The 26274-nt window shown below is 45.3% G+C and overlaps 1 protein-coding gene across 1 annotated transcript in view; it reads right to left on the bottom strand.

The window, feature by feature from the left end:
- The window catches only part of NUAK1 (NUAK family kinase 1), a 71432-nt gene that overhangs the window by 8857 nt on the left and 36301 nt on the right, over window positions 1–26274 (bottom strand). Inside the window, exons 4-7 of the mRNA XM_025048757.1 lie at window positions 21612–21731; window positions 13170–13321; window positions 10264–10329; window positions 385–504 (exon numbers count right to left, since the gene is read on the bottom strand). Of these exons, the coding sequence (XP_024904525.1) occupies window positions 385–504; window positions 10264–10329; window positions 13170–13321; window positions 21612–21731 (458 nt within the window). The remainder of the gene's footprint in view (window positions 1–384; window positions 505–10263; window positions 10330–13169; window positions 13322–21611; window positions 21732–26274) is intronic.

The following is a 26274-nucleotide window of genomic DNA, read 5'->3' as shown; positions in this document are numbered from 1 at the left end:
ATATATATATATATATATACACACACACACATATATATAATGATTTCAATTTTTTTTTAAATGCAGAGATTTACAGTGGAAAAAAGTCTTTTAAAAAGTCACAAAAATATTAAGGGGTTACCTTTTGTCGGTAGACTGCAGTAACTTTACATTCTCTTTTAGACTTTTCTGAATTTTTCAAATTTTTTCCCGGATATGTATGTTATGACTTTTATAATCATAGTTTTTAAAGTTTTCTTTGCTCGTGGTTGTTGTTGTTGTTGTTGTTGTTGTTGTTGTTGTTGTTTTTAAAGAATTTCCTGGATCTAGTTCTTGCCCTCTCCCCTTTTCTACCCCCAAGCCTCCCCTACCTATCCCATCATATACAACAGGCAACCTGCTCACCTCCGGCCCTCGGTAAGGCCTCCCGTTGACAATTTCAGGAGATGCATAGAGTGGACTCCCACAAAAGGTTTGCAAGAACTTGTCCTTCTGGTACAAGTTGGAAAGCCCAAAGTCAGCAATCTATAAAGACAAGCAAGATGGGGGAGGCCCATTAGTGATGCAGTAAGCGTCTGCATTGGATCAGCACCAGAGCAGCTGAGAGAAATCCGAGTAGGTCTGCCCGCTGAGTCAAGCTTTTCTTCCCAGCCCTGGGTCTTCATAAGAGGACCAGTCAACACAGCTGGGCCATGATTCTCAACTGCAGTCCTTGGCATCTAACACAAGTTCTGCCATATCTGCACACTACATGCACTATTATTTAAAATGACTTCTGACTTGGACTCTCTCGACCTTCACTTTGATTTAGACTTGCCTGCACAGTAGCCACAAAATCATAGCCTTGATGTTTCTGATGAACATTAAATTGCATAACTATTCATTTGAAAGTTGTCCATCTGAGGCCTACCTAAAATAAGACTGCACCACAGTGATGTGCAAACTACACTTTGGAAAACTCTGACTTGTGCACCTGACACTACCACCTTTTATGCACCCGCACTCTGATCAGAACTGTAGTTTGCCCATCTTGTGACCCTAGATGCAATGGGCTGAGGGCACTGGGTTTTGAGTCATCATACATCAGCCCAAATTCTACCATTAGCCATATACGTGACATGGAGCAGGACATTTACCTACTTGGATCCTCAGTTTACCCACCAGAAAATGAGAAGCCATGATCCCTATTCTGTTCCAGCTCACAAGATTATGTAAGAATGAGAAAACAAATATATCAAGATGAACCATGAATGTAAAAGTGCTTTATAACCTTCAAGTCTTCAAGTTCCATACAAATGTTTTACCTAACTTTGCTTCTCTTACATTGCACACCCTTTGGAGTCATTCTTTTTTTCCTTTAGTTTCTTGAAGTGTTTTATTTATTATCCTTTATGGTAACCCTCTTCCATATATATATTCACATATGTACATATCATATGTATTATGTATGTATAAGCATATTATCACACTATCACACGTGTATATATGCTTATATTATATAGCTATGTACATATATGCATATATATACTTAAATATATGTATAAATTCATCTTGCCTATTAGACTCCGAGCCCCCTGCCCCTGCAGGTGGCAGATTCCACATTTTCCCCTCATCTTTGTATCATCCGCTGCTTAGTACCTGCCCTCACCCAAGAAACACTTGTCACTATAATAGTCATTAATTTTGAAAAGCACAAGATAATTACTAGGCAACACAAAATAATAATAATAAACTTAGTTACCACTTACTGAACAACCTCCAATCAAACACTTTACACTAAAACCCCATTTACACAACAATGGGAATATACTTCAAGCCACTGAACTGTACACCTAAAAATCATTAAAATGGTAAATGTTATGTTATGGATATTTTACCACAATTTTTTTAAACCCCATTTAACAGATGAGAGAACCAAGGTTCAGGGAGATGAAGTTATCCATCTCAGGAGAGCTAACTAGTACTCATCAATGTGAACCCCTGTGTCCCTAAAGCTTCAGACCACTGTGCCACCCTGTCGCAGGGTTAGGGCACATTTCACTCCACTCTAAGCCTTTCATTCCAGCCTCACAAGCTGAGCCGCTGCGGGCTTCTGCCATTGCCCAAGCCGGTTTTCAGGTGAGGCTTATAAACAGGCTGAGTGACTCCCGTGCCCAGAGAGCAGCCCGGCCTGATTGCAAACACACTCAAGCTGTTTTGAACACAGCCCCTAGAATAAGCCTATTTTGTCACAGTCGTCCCTGAATGAATGGAATGTCACTGAAAGTAGCTTGTGAAAAACCACCCTCAGAAAACGCATTCTTGGGGCTCAGATTGCACTTCATTGCCCTGAATTCCACTATCTTATCAAAGGCTCCTGACTTGCTCCAGGAAGTTGGTTGGAAGCTCTATGAAGCATGCCCTGTCAATCAGAAGAGGCACCGAATGACTGCGGCCTGGGACACCCTGAGAAGTCACGGGCCTCGTCCTGACTTCAGCTAAGGGAGGAACCGCACAGCACAGTGCACTTCCTGAGGAAAATACATTCTTTCCCATCCCAAATGTCTGAGGCATCTGGGGCACCTATGAGATTCCAAATACACACGTGTGTGAGAAGCACCCACCAGTGCCACATGCAAATCCGCACACACACAGCCTGGGACACCCTGAGAAGTCAAGGGCCTCGTCCTGACTTCAGCTAAGGGAGGAACCGCACAGCACAGTGCACTTCCTGAGGAAAATACATTCTTTCCCATCCCAAATGTCTGAGGCATCTGGGGCACCTATGAGATTCCAAATACACACGTGTGTGAGAAGCACCCACCAGCACCACGTGCAAATCTGCACACACACAAACAACTCACACTGGGAGTTCTCCGAGTCTGGGCATCCTTGCTTTCCTTGTAGCCCTTTTGAGAAGTGTGTTTATGTTGTACCCGCTCCCATCCTCAGAGACTGATGTTTATCAGCCTCTCCCAGTAAAGCTGTCATTGCCACTGACAGAAGATTAATAGAAATCTAGATTAGTCCATATTCTTGGCACTTCAATGGAAAACAATATTAATCAACGCATCTACACACACACGTAGTTCTCGAAACTGGAGCCACTTAAACTTGGGTCGCAGCCTTAAGATTTTATGCCATGAGGAGCTTATATCAACTATAAGACTGTTCCCCTGCCCCACACTGGTTCAGAACCACCCTCTGTGCCTACACTGGACTGGTCAGTTCAGCCTGGACTCTGAAAAGGAAACCGGGAAGTCAACAGTCATGTCTTTAACTTTTTAAGTTTTTGTTGTTATCGAGCTGCTGGATGAAAATCGGAGTTAGAAAGATAAAAGTAGGAAGTGGCTGTTCGCATTTCAAAAGAATTAACTTCACTACAACATGGGTGAACCTTGAAGACACTGTGCTAAGTGAAAACAAGCCAGATACAAAAGGATAAATATTCTATGAGCCCACTTGGACTAGTCAAATTCATAGAGACAGAAGGTAGAACGGTGGTTGCCAGGGGAGGAATGGGGAGTTATTATTTAATGAGGACAGAGTTTCATTCGGGGAACATGCAAAAGATGGACAGAGGTGATGGGTGCACAACAGTGTGAGTCTACTTAATGCCACTGAACCGCACACCTAAAAATGGTAAACTTGATGTTACATAGATTTTGCCACGATTTAAATAAAGAAGGATTAATCTCAGATGGCAGGACTAATCACCGTGAGTTCACCCTATGAAAAAGGAAGTACCAGCTTGCTGATGATTAACCGCTGGGAAAGGATGCTGATGACAATGACAACATAAGCAGTGATCTGACAGTCACTTGCAGTGCCGAAGAGGAAGTGCAGTGGATGGGGCTGATCAGAGGTTTAGGAGCCAGAAGAACCTACGGCTAACCCTGGCCTTAGCACTACGAGGTTATTGGTGGGACCTGCCAAGACACTCAATTTCCTCATCTGCAAAATGGGAATAAGAATAGAACCCACCTCATACAGGTGTTGCGAGGACCAAAGAACACTTATATAAAGTCCCGGAATAGTCCTGGTCCCAGCCGACCCTATAAATTACAGCCATTGTGATACTGCTGATGGTTTGGTTTACTTAGCACTGTTTGCTAGGCAAGACAAAGTTTGAACTAAACCCAATAAGCCACTGCCCACCAAAGAGCCAAGAGAAATGAGCATCGGCACCAGCTGGGAGCACATCAGTAACTGAGAATCCTGGGCCCCGACCCCGGCCTCCTGAGTCAGAGTCTGAATTTTAACGAGATCCCCAGAGGATTCACCGCACATTAGCAACTCTGAATCTGGGTTTCTTCGTCTGTAAAACTGGTGTGATAATAACAATGCAACTTACCTTGTGGAGCTGATGGAAAATCAAATGAATCGATAGCTGGAAATCATGCTTTGTACATAGGAGGCCTTCAATAAATGTTAGCAATTACTACTTTAAACTCTCTGAGTCTATTTCCTTTACTGGGAAATAGAACTGCAATAGCACCAATCACACGGTATTATGAAAACCAAAATTAGATTAAATGAGATATTACAATAATAGCCGCATTGCGACTTGCCAGCGGCTATTCTGTGAATACTACATACATTAATGTATTAAATCCTCACAACAACCCTGTGAGGAGGGTACCATTAGTAGCAGATAAGGAAGCAGGCCCAGGGCAGTAAAGTGGCTGGCCTAAAATTCCCTGAAGGAAGAGCCGCCTTGCTGTAAATCTCCACATTAAGGGGAGTTATTGCTCTCAGGTGGCTGAGGAGGAAGCGGGCTTTCTGCAGAACTCCTCAGGAAGACAGCGGCCCCATACAGGAAGACACACTCCACAGCCCCTTTCCTGCCTTGGAGTTAATCGTGGTGGCTTTACCCATGACAGCCTCATTCCTGAGCTGTCAGGAAGTGAAGGTAGAGAGTGGAACAATGAGCAAAAGTGAATGGGGTCAGCTTTCATCATCGAAAAAAATCTAAGCTCACACCGCTGAGAGAGAGGGAGAGAGGGACTGGAAATGGTCGGCTCCATGCAATCTGGGGAAGCCCTTAACTCATGGCACCTCCAAAAGGCAGCCTTTCAGGGGACACCAATGAGCAACTGCTCCCAGCTCACTACACATTCGACTCTGGCATCCCTGCACTTGGAGAGTCTCTCCCAGGGACAGCTGAACACAAGCTGCCTACAGACAAGGCAAGACTGACTGAAGCAAGAACCAAAACGTGTCTTCATGGGATGCTTTCTTGGACTTAGGGCAAATTTGGGTGGGAGTAGTAAAGAGTAGAATGTATCAGGTGCCCGGACTTGAGCGGCATATAGCCATAGGTTTGAAGCAGCCCCATTGCTTATACGCTGTGGGAGACTCCTCATCTGTATAATGGGAGTCGTCAGACCCATGCTGGTAGAGACATTCTGAGAACCAAAGGAAATAAAGCATATGGAGGGTCTGGCTCAGGACTCCAGCTTCCAGCACTGGCTCCATAAAGGTCACTTTTCTCTCCCAGCCTCCATGCCCTGTTCCTGTGCTTGGTGCTCCTTCCCCTTGAAAGACCATTACATTCCTTTCTGTTGAATTCCTACCCATCCTTCAAAACTCAGTTCGATCACCACTTCCTCAGCGAAGGCTTTCTGGTCCATCTAGCTAATAGACCTACCGCTTCCTGCTCAGCACTTCCACAGCATATTATACACAGCACTAAAAGGCACATAGTAGGGCCACTAGGCCCTGCCAAGAGACAAAGAGCAGAGAAGGCTTCCTGGAAGAAGATTCATTCAAGCCGAGACTCAAGGGGTGGGGTAGGGGTGGGAGGGGAGCAAAGAACAATGGGAAGAGCATTCTAGGCAGAGGGAACTATGTGTGCAAAGGCCAGGAATCCGGAGAAAGCTTGGTGGATTCGAGGGGTTCAAGTCCTATGCAAGCAGACTTCCCTGACCACCCTAGCCAAATGGCACCAGCCATCCTCCAACTGCACCCTTTGTGTGGATTTTCTTCACTATCAGATAAATGTACATTATACATTGCTTCATTTACTGTTTGTGTCCCCAACTGAAATTCTAAGGCCATGAGGGCAGGTACCTTGTTTTCCTCATTCACCTAGGTATCCTTCTCATGGCTCCTTGTGACTGATAGTTTAACAAGTGCTAGTTCTGAGCTCCGAGAACTCAGGAGCCTGACTACCTGGTTCATTATTAAATTCCCAGCATCCAGGCCAGGGCCAGGTACCCAGTAGGAACTTCGTGAATATCTGTGGTTGAATAAATAGTGTCGATAGGAGAGACTCAATTTGCTGAATGATTAGGTGCAGAAGTGAATGCAGGCACGCATGGATATATAAACATACATATACATACATACACACACACACACACACACACACACACACACACACACACACACACACAAATGGACAGATGAACAAACAAATGAATGGATTAATTAATGCATGAATACACATTCTCACATTCATATAATCAAAGCCCAGAGGCCCACATCCTGAGCTGCCCCACTTAGTCTTGTTAAGGCTCAGAGGTTCCAACCTCGCCTTAGCCCTGACTATTCAAAGCTTCTTTTCTTATCGGCAGCAGCTGAATTTCCATTGTCATCAGGGGTAATGGGCCATTTCCCCCTACGCCCCTCTACTCTGAGCCCTGGGAGCTCACCAAATTCCCAGCCCTCTCTGAGGAGGTCAGCTGACCCTAGTGCCTGGACCTCTTCTCATTGTAAGGCATTTTTACAGGAGCCTCCTGGGAATTGTCTTTTTCCAGAGGCTGGGATGTGAATCTGGCCTGTTTTTATTAATTGCAAATTAAAGCTATACTGGGTGTCTATTTTAGTAGACATGCTTCTCCACAGAGGACGGAATGCATCCCAAAGAAGCACATTGCTCTCATTCTTTCTGCTGACCGACTGTGTGAATATTTTTAGAAGCCACACCCTCTCACAGTGGCCAGATAAATATTTCCAAGGCCAGATGTGTTCTTTGAAAATCGACATCAGGCAGGGAGGCAAGAAGAACAAGCTGCATGGCTCATAGCAAAACTGCAGTGACATGTGACAAGTTTAAATCAGTAGCATTTTCATAGGCTTCGTGGGCAAATGCCCTCCACCCTTGGAATAGGGAAGATGCACCCACATTTAGAGAGGCACAAGAGGGGGCTCTGAGAGGCACCTCGCTGCTCTTATCCCCTTGGCTGGTAATAGATCAGTGACCATGGTCACCCGGTCCAGACACTGATGACATGGGCTTTCTTAAACATGGAGGCCAGCTTTGTGGCCATGTGTCTGTGCCCACCTGCCTTTGTCACAAGTGCCTTCTCTAAACTAAATATATTTTCATCAAAATGCTGACTCAGGAAGAGCTGCACATATATACAGCCAGAAGACAAATCAATGCCAGTCAAAACACATTTTTAAAAACCTTGGAAATGGGTGTGAGATGATGAAAAGAGAATTTGCCTGGAAGTCAAAACAAAGTGAGTTCTAATCCTGGGTGTCAACCTTCACTCCAAACTCAAACGGTTTAAGAGGACCTACTGTATGACAAACTGGGCCCTAATGGGCCACATTCTGGAGAAACAAAGACACAATAATTTCGTCTATACTGGTTCACTGTATGTGATCTTGGACACATCACTTAGATCTTCTGGGCCATAACCATTAAAACAAGGGACTGGAAAGTGACCCTCAAGGTTCTTTCAAGCTATAGGATTCTCAGATCCTAGTGGCATTCCTTAAACAAGCAGAAGAAAGTATTAGTGTCAGACAGCAGGAAAGTTTGGTTTTTGTTTGGGATGCATGTGTGTGTTTTACCTCGGTAAATGCCAGAAGTAGAAACTCTTAAGGATTAAGAATCCTAAAGAAAAAGATATAACTGAAACTTTAATTTCTATAATGTGCTATGTGTCTGCTATTTCCCTACCTAATAGATTGAAGGACTTGGTCCTGGGAGCTGAGAGGCTCAACATCAAGGCTCTATTGCTTATGCAAATGAGCTATTCTCCTGGGCTCCTGCCTATTGCTCCCAGCACAATTGCTTTCAGAATTCTAACCATTCTTCTGCATTGGGCAATTCTATGACTCTGTAGGAAGCTATGTGCCTTATCGCTTCTGGGACTACATCATGAGAGCAAGAGGTCACTCTGTATTACAGAACCCAATCCCCAACCGAGAGGCTCACATTCCAGGCCTTGTAAAGACTATACTTAGTTATGAGAGCTCTGGGGACAGGTGGCAGGAAGAATCTGCAGAGAAAGTTACCAGAGTGGATGACATAAACCTTTAGAATATGTCCCTCAGACCAGTACCCGATTCACCAGCTATGGCCTGACCACCAGTCCCAAGGCTCCAGGCACTTTCAGAGCAGCTGACTTCTTCAATTTCCCCTCCCGATTCACCAGCCATGGCCTGACCACCAGTCCCGAGGCTCCAGGCACCTTCAGAGCAGCTGACTTCTTCAATTTCCCCTCCAGGGGCCAGCTGTTTAAGCAGGCGCCTTGGACATTAAGAGTTAGTGCTAAGTGCTTTGACTATATAGCATCTAAAATCCTCATGCGTTTCATTGACTCCCCAGGACAGGGCACAGGGCAAGGCACACAGTAAACTACTCAGGAAATACTCACTAAAAAAATGAGCAAATCAACAATTCTCAGAGACAGGGACTGGCATCCCTACTGAACAAATAAGGAAACGGGCTTAGATAGGTGAGGAATTTATCTGTCCAAAATACTACCATTGGTAAGGGGCAGGGGTGCAGTTCAAACTCAGGCTATCCAACGATGAAGCTATTTCTCTTAACTTTGACTCACTCACTGCACAGTACTCAGCAGCTTTTATTGCTAAACACAGAGTATCTCATTTAGTCCTCAAAACAAGCCTGTGGGCATTACTGTCACCCCATTTTATAGTTGAGGAAACAGGGAGAAGTGGCTTTCCCAAAGTCAAGCAGCTACGAAGCCACACAGGATGGAATTTTCTAACTCTACAGCTAGTTTCCTTCTCAAATATTCCATTTGCCAAGAAATGGAAGGGCCCTGAGATTTCACTTCCTGTTCCTAGAGAAAACTGCTTTGACCAACTGTTTACTCCTTATTCTAAGGACTACATAGAAGTATGTGACTATGGTCCATCACTCGCAAGAACAAGAGGTCACCCAGACATGGCTTCAAGGGGCATCTCTAAGCATGATGGCGACGAACAGTGACCACCATAGTCTGCAAACAGAATCCAAACGCCAAAGCAACTCCATCCTTCCGAGTAAGGACATAGCGATGCACCCCCTCAACTGACAGCAACAACAACAAAAAAGAGGACGATGCAAGGTCATTCCCATGCTTCGTCCGGAGACCAGGGCTGAGGCACTAACGTCACCAGTGGCCAATTAAAGGGATCCCCTGGTGCCTGGAGGACTAAGGCCATTTCATTGTGAAACCCATGCGGCGAGCTCCATTTATTTTGAAACCATACTTGCTTATTTTGCAGATGTGATCAAAAGAACATTTGGAGTGCTCTGCAGGAGATACTTGAACCCTGGCGGCCAGGAGAACTTTCTCCAGCTCCAGCAGCAGCCAGCAATAATACTCCCCATAAAAGTAAACTCCATCACTTGACGGTATGCTCATTCCCAACGGCGAACACTGCCATTATTTCAGCCAGTTTCCCAGTTCCACAGCTGGTTTCAGGGGTGGGAGGGTTGGGAGGGAGAAGTAGTAGATATGGGGTGGGAATGACAGGAAAGTGGCAGGGGAAGAGTTCCAGCTCTAAAATAGTTCGGGGCCCACTGGCAAAATGAGCATGGGCTCATGAGTCAGACAGACATGGGTTCAAACCCCACCTGCAACTGCCTATCTCTGTGTTACTTCGAGTAAGTTACTCAACTTCTCTGTGACGCAATTTCTCTACCTGTTAAATAATGTAAATAACTACCTATCTCATAGGGCTGTTGTAAAGACTGAATTTAAGTGATAGCACACAAACATGATATGAAACACATATGCAGTGTGTTATTGTGATAAGTATTTTTACAGTGATGATGGTAGCCTATGAACTTCCTGAGGACAGAGACCATATTTTAGTCATCTTTTTCATCCCAGCATGAAGAAGAATGTCTGGCATGTCGTGGAGATAGGTAAAATGCTTACTGAATTTAATTGCTTGAATTGAACTGAGGGCTCAAGCCCATAACGCTCCCCACCTGCCTGCCTGGAAAGGAAGCAGCCGCCTTATTTCTAGGCTGCAGTTTGCAGCAGTTTAATTCCCCTCCGGCTGCCAACCCCAGGTCCTGCATATCAATCAATGAGGCAAGAGGTTTACCTTAATATTGCAGTTGTCATCGAGCAGTATATTTTCCAGCTTCAAATCCCGGTGGACCACACCATTCTGAAATAAGAAGACAGGCACGGAAATGAATGGGAGCGGCTGGGATGAGAGAGAGAGGGGAAGGCGGAGGGAGAGCAAGGGGAAATATCTGACAGATGAAAGAAATGCACCAGCCCGGTGGTCTTCTCCACCATCCTTCAGGGCTGCTCTCACTGTCATGAAGCTCCCGCCAGCGACCAGCGACAGAAGAGCATTAGTCACTTGCTGTGTGGTTAAGGGAAAAATGACTGGAATCCATTCTCCCCCAGAGCCTGTAAAACAGCAGGGGGATCCTTTGGCGGAATGTCATTCCACTGTGTGAAAGCGATAGAGTCCCAGGCGGCGGCGGCGGCAAACAATGTCTGTCTGTGATGTGCTTCCCAAGGAAGAAGCAGATTTCTCTGCTGGGGACTCAGAATGCAAGGCTTGGAGAACGTCCGAAAAATGACTGGAATCCATTCTCCCCCAGAGCCTGTAAAACAGCAGGGGGATCCTTTGGCGGAATGTCATTCCACTGTGTGAAAGCGATAGAGTCCCAGGCGGCGGCGGCGGCAAACAATGTCTGTCTGTGATGTGCTTCCCAAGGAAGAAGCAGATTTCTCTGCTGGGGACTCAGAATGCAAGGCTCGGAGAACGTCTGTCTGTCTGTCTGTCTGTCTGCCTGCCTACCTCCCCAGTGCTGAAAGGGGCCTGGTTCGATCTATTCTGACCCACGAAACTGATCCTTTGAAGATAACAAAGGCACTCCCAGGAGTATTTCCTAAGCAGCTGGGAGAGAAGATTCTGAAAGTCCCTCTCTACTCGGCAGGACTCAATGTGGGGTGAAAGGTGAAGGTGGGAGAGGCCAATAAGACCAAGACCGTAGCCCCTGGGTTGACCAAGTCACTGCCATACTGGGTGACCTTTCCATTCAGGCAAACTCTGGAAAGGCTGGAAGCTGAACTGCAGTGACAAGCAGTCAGTTGAACGGTAAAAAGAAAAAAGTCATTAGCCAATAGGCTGTTGGTCTGTACAACAGTAACAACAAGTATACTCACTTCTCTTTTAAAACCCAGTGATCTTTTAAGGGGGTAGGTAGGAGAAGTGGAACTGAAGAGCTAAACGATTCGGGGCTGGGAATATAAATAACAGGGAATAGGTTTTTAACATCATTCAGTGTAAAGGACATTTGCATTGAAGCTGCTCTTCTAAGCAAAGGAACTGGCCAGAAATTCTTTGTCTTTCATTCAAGACTTTTTTAGTTCAGCATCTGCACGTTTACAGTTAGTCCTTTATTGTTTACTTTCCTTTCCATCTGACAGTTCCTAACATCTCCAAAAGCACTGACTGGAGAGATGAAAACATGTATTCCTACTACTCTTTTTCTAACCCAAATCTTTAAGGATGTATTTTGAATTCAGAAATGCACAAACCAAGGCTCCTGGAGGAAAGACATGGAATACTAGGTACCTGATTTCGTTTCCTTTTTAAATATTGGGAGCAGTTTGGTTTATACTGTTGCATTCCTGGTTTTCACAGAAGATGGAATGAGTCTAATAAAGTCCCATTCATGTGAAATCCAAATATTCGCACACTTCCAATAATGAAAACACAGTCTGTAATGTTTTATGGTGATAACTGATGATAAAACACAAAATGTTGTGTGATCTGAATCATCAGATCCTTTTGAGTCAGCAAAGAGAAATCAAATAACGTTCACGTGAGTTAAGGGTTTTAGATTCAAATAGTCATTTTCTAATAACTTCCATAGCTACTATCCATCAACCAGAATATTTTATAAACCTGAAGGCTCCATATAGCGATCATTTGTATGAAGAAGCTGACTCTATTTTGGATGTCATGTTGGATCAAGACACTCTTGTCCTCAGAGTGAATGATTGTTCAAGGTATGATAGTTCTGGGAGGAAAAAAAGTATGATTGGGATGGAAATCAAGACTAAAGTGATTAATAACAATCATGGCTGAAATATGGCTTGGAATTACCTGTGTGTAATTCATTTCCATCTCCAGAGACCAAGGGTGGCTAAAGTGTGGCTGTATCATGAGCATATCCCATTAGGCGTGTTAATAAAATATATGTGAGCATACACAGGTAATCTATGCCGACGTAATCGACACAACAAAAGGTACCAAGAGCATAGAAAGGTTCAGAACATCATGGCCCTATAATTCCACTTCTAAAATTTCTCTTAAGTAAATGATTCCGATGACAGGAAAGGTTAATGTATAAAGATGATGATCACTGTTTATAATAACCAGAAATCAGAACCAGCTTAAATGTCCAAAAATTACAATAATTACAGAGAATTTTTAGTAACAGAGGAAAATGTTTAGATTAAAATACTGAGCGAAAAAGCACACCACAAACTACGTAAAAATACATGCGATGTGTTACTCTGGATTGGATCCCAGAATGGAGAAATGGCCATTGTCAGAAAAATTAGTGAAACTCAAATAAAATGTGTAGTCTCGTTAAGAGTGGTATATGAATACTGGTGTCTCCGTGTTGACAAACGTACTACAGTAACGTTAAGATGTTATATACACCCCTCAGCTGAGTGAAGGGCATACAGGAACTCTCTGTACCATCTTAGAAGCTGCAAATCTAAAATTAATCAAAATGAAAAGTTTCAACAGAAAACAAACGTTAGGAGTAGGAAGAAGGAGATTGGAAAGCAACAAACAAAAATAGCAATAGTGGGTTATCCCTGGATTCTTGAATTACGGATAGCGGTCATTTTCCTTCTTTCCATCGTACAAATTCTCCCTATGTACTACGGTGAAGAGACATCACCGTCACGATGTGAAACAAACAAAAAAAATCCCATCGCGCCACAAGAAACCACGGCCAGGCTCCGTACCTTGTGACAATAGTGCACGGCGGAGACGATCTGCCGGAAGAAGTGTCTGGTCTCCCTCTCGCTGAGGCGTCGCCGCTCGCTGATGTAATCGTACAGCTCCCCTTTGCTCGCGTACTCCATGATGATCACAATCTTATCTTTGTTCTCAAACACTGTGGGGGCGGGGAGGGGGGGAGAGCAACACACAGATGCCCTGTTTATCCAACGAGCTCACTGAGGACCACAGAGAGTGGGAGAGAAGACAATGGAGATGTCACTGGGCAAGCGGGGTGAACAGCTACCGGTCAGGACACGAGTCGGGCCATTTGGCATCGTGAGGAGCTGGGCAGGTTTCCTGGCCGGGTGAACAACATCGGCATCACGACTACTCTTGGACGTCCCTTTGCAGTGTCGAGGGAATGTGCCTCTCTTTTCTGAGGACCTGACTCCCTTTGCCAGGATCATTTCTCCCAAATCCCTCCCATTAGAATCCCTCTGCTGTAAGGATAATGGGTAATAAAAAAAAACAAAGCTACCATTTATTAACCATTCGATATGGACCAACTACCCGGACCATTATAAGCTACTCTGACCCCAAAGTGGGTGGCCAATCTTGTCATCTCTTTTCTCCATATCTCCCAGACTTTCCATCTTACTCAAAATAAAACCCAAAGTTCCAAATGGGGCCCACCAGGTCCTACATGAGCCTGTGGACCCTACTTAGCCCTGTTACTCATCTCTTCTGTGTATTTATTTTGTCTCCCCTCAGTAAAATATAAATGTGGGTCGGTCTATTTTATTCACTGATGTATCACCAGCACTCAGAGTGCTTTATGGCATAGGGACTCAATATTGACTAAGCGACGAACTCAAAACTTCATAAATGCATTCTGGATAATTACAGAAAATAATCACACAGTAGTAAATGCTTCTCTCTCCTCAACCCTGATATTCTCTAGCAGTGATGTTCAAACTCTGCTCAACTTAGTCCTTGGGGTTCCAGGCAGATGACCGGGGGTGACAGGGGGGTCGGGGAAGTGTGGTATGCTAGGGGAGGCCACGAAGGACAGGCTCTAGGTCTTCAGCACGACCTCAACCAAAGCCACTCCATTGCTAGCTGCTTCGGATTTGGGGCTTTCACATAAGATGTCCCTTGAGCAAAGACAAAATAAACGTTTTGGAATCCATCACTCCCAAGGGATGTGGTATAAAAACATTCGTAGGGAACCCAAGGCCCTTCCTGAAGGACCGCCGTCTACCTCCCTCCATCTCGTCAGCTTCCACCAACCCGTCAGGCCCCCTAAGCCCACCAAGGCACGACTGTTTGCTGCGTCTCACAGTATCTGCCTCTCGCTCATTCTCTCTCCCTCTCCCCCTCCACCACACACACTGCTGTTTCCCACCTTTATGTTCTTCCCTCTGCCTTCACTCCCACCTGTCTTACCTGCCGGGGAACTCCAACTCATCAGTTAAGGATGAACTCAAATATGGCCCCAGTTTACCTCCCTTCGGCCTCTCACTGTAGTAACTGATACTTGCATCACGGTACTTTTAAACTATGTGGATTTATTTGCCGGTTTGCATATCCAGTTCCTCTGATTGGACTTTGAGAGGCAAAAACTGTAGTTTTGGAATCAGACACTGGGGGAGTTGCTTGCCCTCTCTGTGCCTCAGTTTAATCAATTGTAAAAATGTGCATACTATTAATAAGTACTTCTTAGAACTGCTGGGAGAATCTATTGATATCAGGTATGTTAAATCAATATTATTGAACCCCCGGGGCCTAGCACTGAACCAGACACACACACAAATACACAATAAATGTGTATTTAATGAGAACTGAATTGAATTGGAATGTGCTCCGGGCCTGGGTCCCTGTCCTCCTATACCTTGTCACTGGCTGCTAGAAGCTCGGGCCCCTTCAGTTCCTTTCTGGCTCCTTCAAGTCCAGCCAAACCTCTCTGATAAAATGAAGGAGGAAGGAGGAGGAGGGCAGGGAGGAGGAGGAAAAAGAACAGCCAAATAAAATTGGCTGTTCCTATGTCTGCTGGCCTCGGTGTACCCTGCGGCTCTGGCTTCTGCCAGGGATTCCAGCCTGGTGTGCACTTTTCATTAACAATAAACTTTGGAAACTGGAAAAGCTGCCTCAGGTCGTATGCCTCAGGCTCCAAAATATGATAGAGTGGATGTGCCCGGAGAAGGCAAATGGGTTTTCTCATCTCTAAAAGGGTGAAAAGGAAGAAAGAGGGTAAGTACTTACAGGGAAAGAACAAGGAACCTCACACCCCAAAAAAGTATGATGCCAAAGACTAAAGGAGGCCAAAGCCAGCGGTCCCTTCAGTGACTATCAGAAGGTGTGGGTCACTTGCCTCAGGAAGAGCAAAGGATCACTTCAGTGACTGGCTTCTTCCCTATCCAATAGGCTGACATGGCATTGATGAGACATAAACACAGTTCAGTTCGACACAGTTCAATACGCCAAATATTTTATTAAGCAGCTTCCACGAGTGAGTCCTGCTGGTCCTACTTCTAAAATATCTCCTGACTCTGTCCACCTGTCTCACGTCCCCGGCCACTCCTTGCTTCGAATCCCCATCCTTTCTGGTCCCCCATCTTTCCCGCTTGCCCCTCTGCTGGCTCCATTTGGGGGTGGGCATGCCAGAGAACAGTTACAAATGCATATTCCATTGAGCACTATGGAATACGGTCCTGCAAGATATTCTGGAGGAAAAAAGCATTCCATGGTCAAACACAGGTAACAAGCTTAGAGAACGCTAATACCTGATTGCCCTTGGAACGTCTGGTTTCTTTAAGAGTTTTGCAGCTTGATTTGGTCATTTCGATATTCCTAATGACATCCAGGGGAACGAACCAAGAGCCAGTGCAGGAAACACTGGATGAATGAGATGATATCTGAGTGATAAAATCAGCCCCTCCCTGTTGCAGGTGAGGCTGGTGGGCAGCCAGGGGCAAGAGTTGTCACAGTGGCCAGGCCTGGCTCTGGGACCCCACCCATTCCGCAGGAAGCAGCTGGAGTCTCATGGTAAAGGCCATGATTGTAACCCTAGATGAAGTAAATGCACACACGGTTCTAGACTTGGAGCATCAATGATTCATCAAGGAGGCCGTGCGTTGTCATGCATGAAGCTTCTGGAGCCCTTCATAATAACGGCAGCATTTACTGAAGGCCTACTGTGTGCAGGCACTGTGCTAATAGCATTTTCCATTAATTATGTCCTATGGCTTTGGTCCTATGAGTCTCCCCATTCTACAGATGAGGGGACCTGGGTATGGTGAGGTTAAGAACTGCCATGGCCACACAGTGCGTACGAGGCAGAGCCAGGCCTGGGCCCGCGGTCTGACTGCACGCTCCACGCTCTCAGTCACCATTCTGTGATTCACATACATTGCCTCCCCACCCTCCAAAGCTCAGTCTCATCAGTCACGTGAGTCTAAAAATTTCCTCACACGGTTACAGAGGATTCAGTGAGCTCACGGGCCCAGCGCCCTTAGCACAGTGCCTCGGCCAATGCTCAATAAATGGAAGCTAATCTCGTAATTACTTCATCTGCCTCTCAGGCAGCTGTGGCAAAACAAAACCCTAAGACTTTCCCCACTGGCCTCACTCTTTAAAACATGTTGTGGCTGCTACAGAACCACAGGATTTTCACGCAGGAAGAATCTTAAAGATCAACTATTATTTTTCCAGAATAGCCCAGGACTTATAACGTATAAGAGCAAGGCCTTGGGACTCTGTCCTGAAGAGTGACCGCCTTCCGCAGCCGTGGCCTGAGGCTCCTCGCCCACAGTAAGGTCACTATCAGCGAAGTGGCAGAAACGCACTTGGCCATTCTTGTGGCAAAAAAAAAGGCTGCTTCCCTTGGGCACTTTCACAACTGGTTATTTATAAGCCCAGAAATCTTGTCTGTGTTTATGTTATTAGTCACTAAGCAAAAGCTTATTTTCCACCAGTTGGGAAGGGTTTCCTTTTTGAAAAATGAAAGCCTGTGTCTCTTGGCCAGACAGTTTTACCCAGAAGCCCAGTGGCTCCAGAGTGGTAAGGAAAACTATGGCCCTTGACATGCCAGGTCTACCAGGAAAATGAAAGCCCTGAATAGAAGCTTAGCTCAGCTGGAGTCGGCCCACAGCACTGGGGCCATGTCCATTTGGTGCAGATCTGGGTTTTCAGTATGGCAACAGATTTTTATGAAGTACCCACTATGCAGATGGCACTGGGGATACTGAAGTCTTTGCGAGGCTAAGAAGAAAAGGAAAGGCAGGCCTGGCAGAAGGAGCAGCGTGAGCAACGGTAGAAACCGGAGCATCGTAAGCAGAACTACCCGCAGTCGGCGGGTGCTGCGAGATTAAAAGAGAAAGAACCAGGCCGTGAATGCAACACAGAGGCCTCGAAGGCTCGCAGGGAGCTCCGTGGACGAGGAGTCAGAAACGCGATCAGACATTGCCAAGAGCAATAAACAGACAGAACAAAGGGCAGGGTGGCATCCCAGATCCTAGACCTATGAAATAGTCCAGGGCTCACTTCTCCCCACGAGCCTCCCCAGACAGTGAGCACTCCTTCCCTGAAGGGCTTAGTCATAACAACAATAGCTGACACTTACTGAACAATTACTACATGCCACGAATGGTCACATTTAATATTAGCAGTCCGATGAGATAGGTGTGAATATTATCCCTACTTCATTCATAGGGAACCAGCACTCAGATTAAGAAACAATATGGCCAGCACCCCGCATGTCTTCTTTCTGTCACTATCCGCCTCCTCATGTGTGTGTGTGTGTGTGTGTGTGCGTGCGCGTGTGTGTGTGCGCGCGGGTGGGTGTGTGTATACATACATCTGCCAATATTATGAGTATGATAAATATAAGCCAATATCATAGACTAGTTTTGGATTTCAAGATTTTTAAAAATAGAATCATGCAGTACATAGTCTTTTGTGTCTGGCTTCATTAGCTCAACATTATATTTATAAGAATAATCCATGTCATTCCATGCCGGCGAAGATTGTTCACCCTCATTGCCAGAGTACTCCACTTTGTGACTGCATCATGGTTTGGTTATCCATTCGATTGCTGACAGACATTTGGGTTATTTCCAGTCACTATGAACAGTATGGCAATGAATATTCTTGTGCATGTCTTTTTTACGCATTTCTGTTGGGCAGTAAGGATTTGAAAACCACTAAGAATTTGAACCCCAATTTGTGTGACTCAAAAGCTTATATTCTTGCCACAACTCCCCACAACCTTCCTTCATCATCCGCTTACTCGCCTTACATAATACTCAATAAAGACTCTCCTTCATTAGAGAGAACCAACATCACCACCTTTTCTGAAAACGCTCTTTTATCAGCCTGTCTGCAGCATGTATCTGAGCATTTTGCTGGGTGTTAAAGAGGATAGGAATGTAGCATTAAGACATGGTCTTGGTCCTCGAGGAGTCGCTAATCCAGTTGAATAAAGCTAGTACTTACAAAATAACCCAAGGGCTCACCTGTACAATACAGACTTTAAGTACCTAGATAACCAGAAAGAAAGATCAGTGTGGTAACTTGAATGGGCCTGAAAAGATTCCTAGAGAAAACAGGCATAGAACCGAACCATCACAGATGACTTGGGTTTTGTTTGTATGTGAGGGTTTCACCATTGTTTCAGCATATCCTAAAATACTCCACTCTCTTCATTAACTTCTACTGTCCCACAGAAGGGCCTTCTTCTGCCCAGACACCAACTTGAATTATTTTACTTGTTTTTTGTTTATTTTCCATTTCAAAGGAGAGTGGCGATTGGTTGCTATAGCAACAGCTATTTCTCCAAATTAATTCTGAATTTCATCAGATGTTCAGTTTGACAGTCCAGTTCTCCCTTCTGATTTGTCTGGCTTTCACAAGCATGCTAATTACTCAACTCCTAACAATTCCCTCCTGTTGCCCTCGGGGTTAATAACACAATTCGCATAACTTGAGAAAATGCGTATTATAAAAACAATGCTCTGGCCTAGGAGAAACAATGATGAGTGAGGAGATCTTGGGATTTTAACCATCCACCAGCCATTTCAGAGCCGCATACAGGAGGCCACTTAGGAAGAAAATGGGCTTGGGAACACAGAGGGTGGGAATCGATTGGCAGGATGTCCTGTCAAGAGCAGGTTTACTTAAGAATGGACATGTGACCTCAAGAGAAGAAGATTAGTTTGTTGGTTTTAAGCGAAAAGGCCAAAGGCCTGGAGTGGACCAGTCTGAATTCTCTTCATGCCTTTGCCTCCTATTGACTCCATTCCCTAAATTAGTTCCAGGATGCTGCCATTCCTTCCATGGTATTGCCGGCCCACATGGCTGGCCTTTTTATTACTTTCCCAAAACCTCAGACTTCTAGAAGTACCATTCCATTCCTCGGGGATGCTCGTCTCTTAAAGGTCAGTAGAATCTTCACAGAAAGTAGCTTATTTTTCATTTCGGAAATGGAGTGATCTTTCCTTTGCAAGAATTATCTGCAATATAATTAGGTCATTGAGTCAACGTGAGATTCATGTTTCCAGGATCTTCCTCCTCGGAACTAAATTTCAAACACCTCATGGGCTCACAGCTTCACAGAATGGTCCTCTGAGCCCTTAAATCCAAAAGCCCAAGGCTGTGAGAGTGAGAAAATTAAACTGGACTGGCAGCTCTCCCATTGTCAATGAGTTGGTCAGAGCTGAGGCCATGTGTTTCCTGGTTTGGACAATGAGAGGCTCTTTAGTTTGTTCACTAATTGTCTTTTCTTAAACCAAAACTTTTTCTGGATGTTGGCTGGCATGCCCAAGGAGAACCATAGCCAACCAGGCCACCCAGCAGTGGACTCCACAGAAGGCAGAAGAAATGGTAAGAAAGTAGATAGGCTATCTGCAGAAGAAGGGATGCAGAAGGCTTACCGAGCACGATTAATTCACGCTGAGATCATTAGTGCTATTTGGGGGCCCAAAATCAAGTCATAGGAGGGCAGGAGACATGGCCAGGAAAGAAGAGTTGCATGGGAGAGGGGATCAAAGGCACCGTGTGGGATGGGTCACTGGGCTCCACCCTCCTTCCACAACCATCTCTGGGGGCATTTCCATGAAAACGAGCAGAGCCCTGAGGTGATGGGCTCCGTCAACCATCAGCGCACACTCATCAGCCATGTCCACAGTCTGCCTCTATTACTCTGTCTCAGGCTTTGCCTCTCTCTCTTACTCTCGCTCTCTCTCGCTTGCTCTCGCTCTTACAAAATCCTGAATCTGAGCGAGCTCTGGCAATTGATCAGAACGTCTCAGAAGCACTCCAAGCTAAAGTTAAGGCTCTTGTACTTGACACAGCGAACTTCTGAAAAGGCATGCTCCCCAGTTGGAGCAATGAAGCGGGTAGAAACTCCTCCCTCTGGGAGGACAGCCCTGGTCTCCCCCACCCCACAGTGGCCTCTGCTCCAGGGGCTCACCCCACCCTTACTACCAGTCAGGGTGGAAAAGCCAGGCCTGTGGTTATCACACCTCTGCTTGTGGCCACTGCTTGGCCCACCATGTATGGGCAACAGAGTGCAGTGGTTAAGAGGCTAACACCCAGAGCCAGGCTACGTGGGTTCGAATCCAGGCTCTGCCATTTACTTCCGAGCTGAGTGACTGTGGCAAGTTACTTAACCTTCCTGAGCCTCCGTTTCTTCATCTGTTAAAACGAAGACACTCCTCATGTGAAGATTGCCACGGTACGTAAGCAAACTTGTAAGTGTTAGCCTGTCATTAGGCAGTAAGTCTCCATTTAAGCAAGGAGAACAAATGAAGACTTGTCTGCATCAAATCCAGCAGCATTGAGGATATGTACTGGCAGAATCTGCACCTGAGATCGCATCTGTGCCTTTGAGAGACGGGAAGAAAGTAAGAGAATGGAGGAGATAGTAACCGAACACTCAAAGATGGCAAAGCCTGAGATGGAGGCAAGCCCTGCTCTCCTAAGTAGGGTCCATCACTCAGTCCCCAGCGGTGCTCCAAAGCACAGATCTCAGTCTCAGAGCCATACCTCACAGATGAACCCACCGCCAGACACCGCGGTGGGTGGCGAGCCCTCTTTTACAGTCTGAGTCTTCCTGAACGCATGCTGCTGACTGCCTAGGACAAATTAACAGAGCTATCCCAGTTAATTTCCAAAGACCTCACATGAAACGACAACACGATTCCGTATTTTTTTCCCTTTAAAAATTAGCCTCAAGTACAAGTGGTATTATGTGAGGCACTAGAAAATACTGAATTCCAGGAAACCCGAGAGGGCGAGGCAGGACAGCCAGGGAGTAGCATTAGTTTTTAGTTGTTTTATTTCTAATCTCCAGCCTCTAGAAAAATGACTTGGGTGTAATCAAATGAAAACAATGAAAATAATACACTGGAAGGTCAAACAGCTAACTTAATAGGAAACTCATTAGAAACGTGGCTGGACAGACTCACAGCTGAAGAGCTCATTCACATGATTAAAAGCGAAGAAAACGCTCTGGTGCTGTATTAGTAACGGGGGCGAGTCCTTCATTCGGATCCAGTCTGCAGAGACTTCATGCGGAACTTGTGAATCTGGCAGCAAAGGGAATGTGTTAAAAAGGCTCAGCCATTCGCCATGGGTTCAAGAGAATAAACACAAGCATCATGAGCCACTTTGCCAAGTTCAACAAACTATTTCATGGGGCTCTGAGTCCCTGATGAGGGCAGCAACCAAATGGCTAAGTAAGGAAACCCAAGCCCAGAGGTATCACTCACTGCTCACTGGTGACTGCTGCCAGACACACACTCTTCTCGGGAATTCGCCGATGACAAATGATCAGACCAAGATGAGTTTCGAGAGCAGGGCGCTCATTTCCCCTTACTTGTAGGATTAAGTCCATCCGTCTCAGCCTGGCCAATTAAATCTGAATCCCTAGGGATGAGGCCGAGGCATCAGCATTTTTTATAAATGCCCCATGAGATTCTAATGTGTATGCAGCATTCAGATTCACTGATCTCGGCAATCTGGCCTCAACCTTCTCCTCTAGGACCTCCCAATAGGAGTTTCTACTCCAGCTGGGAAGGACCACTCAGAGCCCTAAAGATCAATCACATTGCGAATAATCAATATTATTTATTGAACATGTACCCAGAACAGTGCTTAAAATTTTATTCATTATCTGAGTTAATCTTCACAACTCTACCTATAAAGTAGCTAGCTATTGGCCCCATTTTATAGACAAGAGAAATGAGCCTCAGAGAGGTTCAGGCCTTAGCCCAAGGTCACAGAAAAGCAACTGGCAGAGCAAATGGCTCATTCAAATCAGCCTATTTGGACAATGAATATATATTCACCCTACTAGAACACTTTCTGGATCATACAAGTGCTCAATAAATTTCTGTAAAAGAAATGAATGATTGAATGAATAAATGACTAAATAAGTGAGCGAATGAATGAGAACAGCAGGTAGTGTTAATGACCCACAGCCTTGTTAGATCAACTCAGCGGCCGCCTGTGTTTGACGGGGCTGAAATCGGAATTTGCTTGCTGCCTGAGAAACCCGAATTAGGACACCTGAGCCTGAGAAGAAAATGTAAACTGCTTCCACTGTAAGTATTTCCAAAACACTGATACTAGCAAGGCAGCCCTGCTTTTCCTGACCTCTTGAACAAAGGTTTCTCTGATACAGTGATTCTCAGACTTGTGAGTGCATGGAAACACTGGGCCTCGTCCCCACAGCTCTGCGTGGGGCCCAGGTGATGCTGTGTGGCTGGTCCTGGACCACCCTCTGGGAACCGCTCGAAGGCATTATTAGGCAGTTTATCAGGGTCCTGCCATTCTCAAGAGCTTATTTTTCAGGGGCAGCAATAGTTCCTGTCTGCTGGGTCCTGTGGAAACGTCTTTCACTGGCCTCATTACCCCTGGCCACAAGTGAAAGGGGAGGAGGACAAGGGGGAGGTGGGAAGCTGTCTTTCAAGCCTGCAGCACGCAATCTGGGCTCAAATCTGTGGGCTTTTCCACAGATCCCGTCTCTTGGTTTTAACTCTGCACCTCTGGCTGGGTGTTTAGAGAAGTGATTTTCACCAAAAGGCAAGAACAATATCCTCTTCCAGAAGGATATATTAGAATCTCAGGAGGCATTGGTAGCTTTAAAAAGCATATTGTAATGCGTACTTTTAAAAAGACAGGAGAAGCTTTTAACTAATAGTAAACTCATCCAAAGTATCTTTATGGTAGAAATTTGGAGAATTTTCTAGGATACAGATTCTTTTACATCTTCTCATAGGCAGGGGCATGAGACTCACACACTTATCAAAGGAGGCATGTTTGTTTGTCCATTTTGTTTCGTTATTTTGAGTTCGAGAAACTCTTCCAAAGACGAGAGATCACAGCTGACAAATGCCAAACAGGCTTCCCACTTTGTCCCAGAGAGCCAGGACCACGGTTCCCAAAGACGGGAGCCACGGTGAAAGGGCTGGCCAGGTCTAGCAAATCGCGACGCAAAGGGCCAATCAAGAGATGTAATCTTGCAAGGCCGGGAAGTGAGATTTCTAGGAACAAAAACCAAGGGCAATAACAGTGAAGGCACAGGGCCAGTCTCACACACTCCCCCTGCAGCCTCTTTGCTTTCACCTGCGGGACTGTTACCAGATGTGGGGTGCTACAGAGCGGGTCTCCTAGGCTTTCAGAGGGGAAATGGGGGTGAGACAGCATGCCTTTGATGTCTGAACCCGGATCCTGAAATCAGAACCCCAGGCAAAAACTGTTTTTATCTCTTCCATCCTCTGCAACCCAGTTGAAAGCTCTGGCGGGCACTTCCTTTTCAGCTGCTCTTTCCATACTGTCAATTACCTCCCCGCTGAGAGGATGGAATTCCTTTGACTGAAAACAGGGGTCCGGCTCTGAGATGGTGCCAGAGATTTCTTCCTTTTCTCTCTGCATTAGGTTCCCCTTGAGTATCACACACTGGAACGCATTATTTCCATCCTCTTTGATTTGACTTAGCATTAGAAGCCAGTTATGGCTTGCGTTGACACAGAATTGACAGATTTGAGGGTTAACCACCTTCCCTCATGGGTCACCAGGACAGTAACCCCAGGGTCTGGTTCAAGAAAGAAACATTTGAAAGAGATTATTTTCGAGAGATGGTGAACAGCAGTGTCGATTCAGTGAGGTCGCAGATGTTTATGAGCCTGCAGGTATTATGAATAGTATATAAATAACTTACATTTCCATGGACTGCAGTGTAGAAAACGCTTGCCCTAGGAATATACTTGATTTGGGCCCTAAGCATCTTCCTGAGACATATGCATAAATATTTTCTAAAATACCCACAAAACTGGGACTTAATGCTCTCACATATTGAAGATAGCAAGCTCTGTGAAGGCAAGAAATTCTCTGCATCACGGGGTCTAGGACAATGCTCCCAATTAGGGGTCACTGCAGACCAACAAATGACCTGGTTAGTTTCAGGAGCACCAGCTTCTGAGGGCAGCTGACTGGATTTGACTCTCAGACCCACCACTATTAGTTGGTGTCACTTTGGGAAAAACTAAATTTTCCTTATAAAAATAGGGATGTTAACAGTTCATATATCATGAATGTTAGGACTAAATGAATACATATACAAATCTTAGCACAGGGTAAACAACAGCAATAATAATATTGTTAGTATTATGTTAAAGTGTAAATTTTAAAATGCTATTTCTCTCAACAAAACCAATGGCTTGCCCTCATTCCTGGTACATTAGTAAGTAAGCACTTACTTGGTATTTACTTTTTCATGAATGAATAACATTTTTTCTGGAACTAGTATTTCAATATCGCCAGATAACACTGTCCAAGATGGTGCTTTTCCTTCATAAAAGCCCAAAGTTCCTAAAATTACAGGGTGAGTCCATCATTGCTTTGTCATGTCAGAGTTATTGCTGCTGCTGCTGCTGCTGCTGCTGCTGTTGCGTGTGTTTTAAATCATAAAGGTCCTTGTTGAAAAAGAAGTTATAAAATCCTTTTATAGCTTCTGTTCACTTGGCTAATGTCCAAACAGCCACTTAGGTGCCTGGGCATTGATTTTTTTATTAAGCAAATTAATGCAGTTCTGCGCTCAGCTAAGGCTCTTGATTGGCCTGTCAAATAATCGGTCAGCTTCCAGAGAGAAGGTTCCCTTTCACTCTGTGAGAGGCAAAAAGACCAGCCTATTAACTCACAGACTCAGTCCTGTTGCTGTCACCTCACTGCCCCTACCATGCCCCCAGAGTTGAAAAGGATAGAAAAGGCCAGACTGAAGGGGTTGCCTAGGGCAAAGAGGTGGGCTGCAAAGCCAGCAAAACAAGATACAACCTCAGAAATACAGGGCGGAGGCAAAAAACAAATGAGGCCAGGAAATCTGTTTGCCAGGGCCACTAACTAGCCATGATGCCCAGTGTTATAAGCTGAATTAGGTCCCCCTGCAAATTCATATGTTGACGTCTTAACTCTTAGAACCTCAGAATGTGACCCTATATGGATACAGGGTCTTTAAAGAGATAATTATGATTAAATGAGGTCATTAGGGTGGGCCCTGATCCAGTATGACTGGTGTTCTCATAAAAAAGGGGATATTTGGACACATATCAAGGGAAGATGATGTGAAGACACAGGGAGAAGATGGCCTTCTACAAGCCAAGAAGCCTGAGAAGAAAGCAATCCTCTGACACCCTGATCTTGGATTTATAAGCCGCTCAGTCCGTGGCACTTAGCTGTGGTAGCCCAAGCAAATTCACACACTCATCAAATCATTAACCTTCCAGAGCCTCAGTTTCCACAACTGCAAAATGGGAATACCTGGCCTGCCCACCTCACTGATTTGCTGGAGGAGCAAATGAGACTAGATGAGAGAGAGGTTTGTAAAGTACGCAGAGTTCTACAGGTGATGTCAGGATATCTAACTTCACCCTCGGAGTGGGGTCTTGGGGTCCTGGGCATGGAAGCAGATAAAGTCATGGAAATGGAGATTATAGGGTCACAGTTGGAGAGAGGTGTGAAGAGCTGGAACAGCATCTTGGCAATTTTCTGCTTCTAACCCATGGGGAAGGAAGGGGAGCTGCCTTCCTGCACAGTGGATGTGGGAGAAACAGAACTCGTGTGGGAAAAGGG

This window comes from Pteropus alecto, unplaced genomic scaffold (assembly GCF_000325575.1).
Source record: "Pteropus alecto unplaced genomic scaffold, ASM32557v1 scaffold94, whole genome shotgun sequence".
Lineage (NCBI taxonomy): Eukaryota > Metazoa > Chordata > Mammalia > Chiroptera > Pteropodidae > Pteropus > Pteropus alecto.
This window is presented reverse-complemented; position numbering and strand designations above follow the sequence as displayed.